At 42.0% G+C, this 5,885-nt stretch overlaps 1 protein-coding gene across 3 annotated transcripts in view; it reads right to left on the bottom strand.

Moving 5' to 3' along the window:
• The window catches only part of usp48 (ubiquitin specific peptidase 48), a 33,176-nt gene that overhangs the window by 22,353 nt on the left and 4,938 nt on the right, over window positions 1–5,885 (bottom strand). For all 3 annotated transcript variants that reach the window (XM_019867620.1, XM_019867621.1, XM_019867622.1), the window contains 2 exons: window positions 1,811–1,944; window positions 1,586–1,671 (listed from right to left, as the gene is read on the bottom strand). In XM_019867620.1, coding sequence (XP_019723179.1) covers window positions 1,586–1,671; window positions 1,811–1,944 — 220 coding nt within the window. The remainder of the gene's footprint in view (window positions 1–1,585; window positions 1,672–1,810; window positions 1,945–5,885) is intronic.

Raw genomic sequence — 5,885 nt, 5'->3', positions numbered from 1 at the left:
ACCATGCTCATTTCCCAAATGAGGAATTTCTGTTATCAGGACAAATTGGACAGCGCAAACACGAGTCCGCACTAGAGAATATTTACTATATATATATATACAAAAACACACACAAACCTGCACACAAACACGCACGCACACGCACACACACACACACACACACACACACACACACACACACACACACACACACACACACACACACACACACACCTGCGCAGGACCCTCTTGTTGAATCATCAACTTTGGTGGATCACATTTTTGGAAAACTTACTTCATTTTCACATCCGAGCCCAAATAATTCCAGACCTTTTCAACCAGGCGTCCCCAACCTTTTTTGCCCCACGGACCGGTTTATGTCAAGACAATATTTTCAGGGACCGGCATTTAAGGTGTGGCGGAAATAATACAACAAAATAATATGGTATGAGCTGCATGAAAACTGTGGCGTTTTCGAAATATAATAATAAACACAAGGAGCGTCTAATCTGGCCGCAACACTCCGATCGCTATGGCAATGTTTAATGCCTTCAAAATACGATACAACGCAAATTCAAAGAGCATGAAAATGAGGACTCACCACAGCACCGAGCTTGATTTTCTGCAACCAGACGGTCCCATCTCGGGGTAATAGGAGACAATGACACCTCAAGTGTGTGGTTTATGTCAAGTCTACTTCGTAATTTGGTTTTTGTCGCCGTTGCTGCAGAAAAGCCCCGCCTCACACAGGTAGCATGTCGGAAATAGCAACAGTGCTACTGTGGCAATCTCAGAATATTCAGACATCACTTTGATCCAGTTATCTCGAACGTACTTTTAAGGCCGCCGTCATTTGTGATCTCCAGCAGTTTTTTTTTACTCATTTTGCGAGCTCCTGCGTTTTGTTTTGAAGTAATCGGTCACGTGATGGAGAAGCGTGGCTTGACGTGTGTCAAGTGTTACACAGACGGATGTCCGCGGACCGGCGGTTGGGGACCCCTGTTTTAAACCAAGAAATCACTTAGATAGAACCTGCCTAACAAAATTAAGTTGGTCAAGATATCTTAAAAAAGCTCCAGCAAAATGCACCAATCTGAAGACTTTCAATAACAGTAAAGAAATAAAGTCATTGAGATGTATCAGTTTGAAAAGGGTTACAAAGTCATTCCTAAAGCCTGAGTACTGCAGCTAACCACACTGAGAACCATGACAAACAAATTAAGAAAGCATGAACCGATATGGCCAGCCGAAAGATGTGATTCCAAGAGCACAGTGATGACTCATCCAAGAGGTCACAAAGGAACCCAGAACAACATCGTAAAAACTGCAGGTCTCCCTCGCCTCAGTTCGGGTCAGGTCCTGACTCAACAATTAGGACCAGACTCGGCAAAAAATGATATCCTTAGCCAAACCAGTTATGAGGCTTAGGAGGAAAGTACATTTTCACACAGAGCCAGACAGTTCATGGACCATGGCATTTTGTGGTTAAAGTCAGCAAAATCCTATTTTGTCCATCCATTTTGTATGACAAGGGTGTCATTTATCCTTTTGTCACCACATATATCTGACCGAAGCAGAAGAGCATTGAAATTAAAAGTGGGGATACCTTTTGTGACTTCAAAAAAAGGCGCCATGTCCAGTTGCTCAGGGAAACTGATGTAGGTGTTGAGTTTCTTCTTGTGCCCCGTTTGTCTAGAGATTACATCACAGAAGCTGTCAATAATCGGGTAACTAACTCTTAATGATGCATCATTATTTGTTGCCATGTTTCATATCGAGATGATTAATAGGATATGAATCTTTTAATTTTAGAAATATTTTTCGGACAAACCTGTCAAAGACAAAGCGCATGAGCTGCAGGTTGAGGGTGGGAGGGAGACTGTGCAGTCTGATCCTCCGGGTGGCGTTCTGTTTACTTTGACAGCTTTCACAGAAGTAGCGGTTGTCTCCATCTAGTTTCTCATCCTGAAAAGTGAAGAGAAGCGTAAATAGTTAACGTTGGACCAAGTGGCGGGTCGTATAAATGGTATGAGGGGTATAAATTTGGCGCAAGGGGGGAATTTCATAATACCTGATAATCACAATATTTTTTGGCATCGAAATGCTCATTCGTCTGGAAAAATGGTTGAGAGCACTAAGCTATTTATTTAACTGTATCGATGTGTCAGGCCTACGATAAAGCTGCATCATGAGGGTTAGACTTGTTTACATCGATGCTGGCCACAGAACAACACATCTTTTATTTTTTTAATCAATATAACGATTCATTGATTCGCTTTACTGCGATTGGCTGGAAACCAGTTGAGGGTATACCCTGCCTATTGCCTGAAGATAGCTGGGATAGGATCCAGCACGCCGGCAATAGTTGTGTGACAATAACGAATGATATAAGTAATATGTACATCCGCAACCAACTACAGGTACGTTATTGTCATCATTTGTCATTGAAGTTAAAAAGGAGTATTTTATTTTTACATTATATTTGATTTATTTATTTTTTCTTGTAAGAATTGTTAACTATCCATCCATTTTCTGATCCGCTTATCCTCTTGAGCGCCGCAGGCGTGGTGGAGCCTATCCCAGCTGTCTCCAGGCAGTAGGTGGTGAGTGAAAGCAGTGCGACTTTGCTTGCTTGTTTTCATTTTAAGAGATGAAGAGCACACTTTAACAACATGAATGTAACATAGAATTAAAAAAAAAAAAATTTACATAACAACATGAATGTAACATAGAATTAAAAAAAAAATTTACAAAAAAAAGAAAGGATTTGAACAAATCATTATCCTGTGAAACATTATACAAACAATTATTTAGCATGAAAAAAAGTTTGCGTCGAAGCAGCAAAGCTAGAATATGCTGAAAAGCAGTTCTGTGAGGTGAGACGCCCATTTTCAATTTGTTAAGCTAGCTTGCTTGTGTTTCCACCTGACATTTTCATGATTGATTGCACTTGTGACAATGTGCACTGAGCAGCGGCGTCATCCCTCCGTCCCTGTCCAGTCTGAAGGCATAACTGCTCAAACTAAGAACCAGACTTTTACATTAGTGCAACAGTTGCACTGAGTGTAAATCGATTAGTCATGCCTAAAGTGAAACACTCAACTGCTAGCAAGAGAGATAATTCAATGTAAATGACACCAGCTTGCACTGTGGGAGTGTATGTTTTTAAAACATAAATACTGGAAAGCCAGCCGACTGTGCAGCACATGCTAAAACCCGGTGATGCGATGATGACGCAGCTTTGAAGTCCGAGTAGTTGTGGCGGACTCGCTGCCACCTTTCTACATACATGTCCTTTTCAAAAAATTTGCATATTGTGATAGAGTTAATTATTTTCCAGAATGTAATGATAGAAATGTTACTTTCATATATTTTACTGCACACCAACTGAAATATTTGAGGTCTTTTATTGTTTAAATACTGATAATTTTGGCATATAGCTCATGAAAACCCAAAATTCCCATCTCAAAAAATTTGCATATCATGAAAAGGTACTCTAAAGGAGCTATTAACCTAATCATCTGAATCAACGAGTGAACACAAAACACCCGCAAATGATTCCTGAGGCTTTTAAAAACTCCCAGCCTGTTTCATGACTCAAAACTGCAATCATGGATAAGACTGCCGACCTGACTGCTGTCCTGAAGGCCACCATTGACACCCTCAAACAAGAGGGTAAGACACAGTAAGAAATCTCTGAGCGAATAGGCTGTTCGCAGAGTGCTGTATCAAGGCACCTCTGTGGGAAGTCTGTGGGAAGGAAAAAGTGTGGCAGAAAACGCTGCACAACCAGAAGAGGTGACTGGACCCTGAGGAAGATTGTAGAGAAGGGCCGATTCCAGACCTTGGGGGACCTGTGGAAGCAGTGGACTGAATCTGGAGTAGAAGCATCCAGAACCACTGTGCAGGAAATGGGCTACAGGTGCCGCATTCTCCAGGTCAAGCCACTTTTGAACCAGTAACAGCGGCAGAAGCGGCTGACCTGGGCTACAGAGAAGCAGCACTGGACTGTTGCTCAGTGGTCCAAAGTACTTTTTTTCGAATGAAAGCAAATTTTGCATGTCATTCGGAAATCAAGGTGCCAGAGTCTGGAGGAAGACTGGTAAAAAGGAAATGCCAAAGTGCCTGAAGTCCAGTGTAGAGTACCCACAGTCAGTGATGGTCTGGGGTGCAATGTCAGCTCCTGGCGTTGGTCCACTGTGTATTATCAAAGGCCGGGTCAGTGCAGCTTGATATCGGGAGGTTTTCGAGCACTTTATGCTTCCATCAACTGAAAAGCTTTATGGAGATGAAGATTTCATTTTTCAGCACGACCTGGCACCTGCTCACAGTGTCAAGACCACTGGTAAATGCTTTACTGACCAAGGTATTACTGTGCTCAATTGGCCTGCCAACTCTCCTGACCTGAACCCCAAAGAGAATCTGGGGGATATTGTGAAGAGGAAGTTGAGAGACACCAGACCCAACACTGTGGATGAGCTTAAGGCGCTATCAAAGCATCCTGGGCATCCATAACATGGATGAAATATGCACATTTTTTTTAGAAAGGGATTTTTGTTTTTTTCCTTTATTTTTTGGCCAAAATCATCCATATTAAAACAATAAAAGGCTTGAACTACCTCAGTTGTGTGTAATGAATCTAAAATAGATGAAAGCCTAATGTTGATCAGTACATTACAGAAAATACTTTCTCACAATATGCTAATTTTTTGAGAAGGACCTGTGTACCGATCCCACACATCACAATAACATTGTAAAAACAATAGGATTAGATGGCATGATGGATGTTTTTAAATAATACTATGTATCCTGTCATAATATGATCACATAGCACTACATCGGCACAGAAAAAGGAGTCACAGGTGACTCTCCCGCCCAGTGGAGCAGTGGGACGAGATGGCTCGCCTCAGATTGTGAACATGCGACATAAACTGCCGTATTTTCCACACTAAAAGGCACACTGGATTATGAGGCACACCTTCAATGAAAGGCCTATTTTGAAATTCCCCCCCCCCCCAATTTTGCTGCTGTAGACTGCAAATTTCCCCAATGTGGGACAAATAAAGGTTATCTTATCTTATATTGGATGCACCGCACTATAAGGTGCAATCTACAATGCATCCACTAGATGGAGCTACGCTCAAGGAAATGCCAACAGAACTGTAGCAAGGCCACTCAAGTGAAGCATGCCTCAGCAGTCCATAGTCCGCTGCTCTCTGTGCGCGCGTGAGCGCCGAGCACGTACGCACGTGGTTCAACCAACCAGCGCCTACGCAACCCACGTCACAGATCAAAGGAGCTTTGAACAAACGACAACAGCTAAGATACCTTAGCTGTTGAGTGGCATTGCTACAGAACGATCAGATGTCAGTAAAACTTATTTAATAAAGCAGCGACACAGTTCACTTAACCAACAGCAAGTTATAACATTGACTCGTTAACATTGAACTCTCTTGCCGCTGCTCTATTTCCGTGTTCAACTGCGTAACCCGATCGCCTTAAGTTTTTTTTGAAAGCAGGTCTCAAACAAGGAGCCATTTTGGGGTCGACATATTACCGTAATAACCACAAGGCGCATCGGATTTTAAGGCGCGCTGTGAGCTTTTAAGAAAATGGAAGGCTTTTTGGCGCGCCTTTTAGTGCGGAAAATACAGTAACATTAACTTTATTTTTTGTTTGAAATGACATCATAGGTAGAAGGTGAAAAATAACATTTCATATCGCCTAAATCAATGGAAAATGTAAGTAATCGGCAAGTGCTCTCATGAGCCTTGCTTTTTTTGTTGTTTTTCTGTTTGTTTTGTCACTTTGTGTTTGTTGTTACGTCGTGTAGACCTGATGTGGACTGTTTTCAGCATTTTTTGGCCACGACATTCATCAAGGAGGAGACTCGGTGCTTGGTGGTT

Source organism: Hippocampus comes, unplaced genomic scaffold, assembly GCF_001891065.2.
Source record: "Hippocampus comes isolate QL1 unplaced genomic scaffold, H_comes_QL1_v1.1 scaffold84, whole genome shotgun sequence".
NCBI classification, from domain to species: Eukaryota; Metazoa; Chordata; class Actinopteri; order Syngnathiformes; family Syngnathidae; genus Hippocampus; species Hippocampus comes.
Note: the sequence above shows the minus strand (reverse complement) of the source record. Positions and strands in the feature narration are given on the sequence as shown.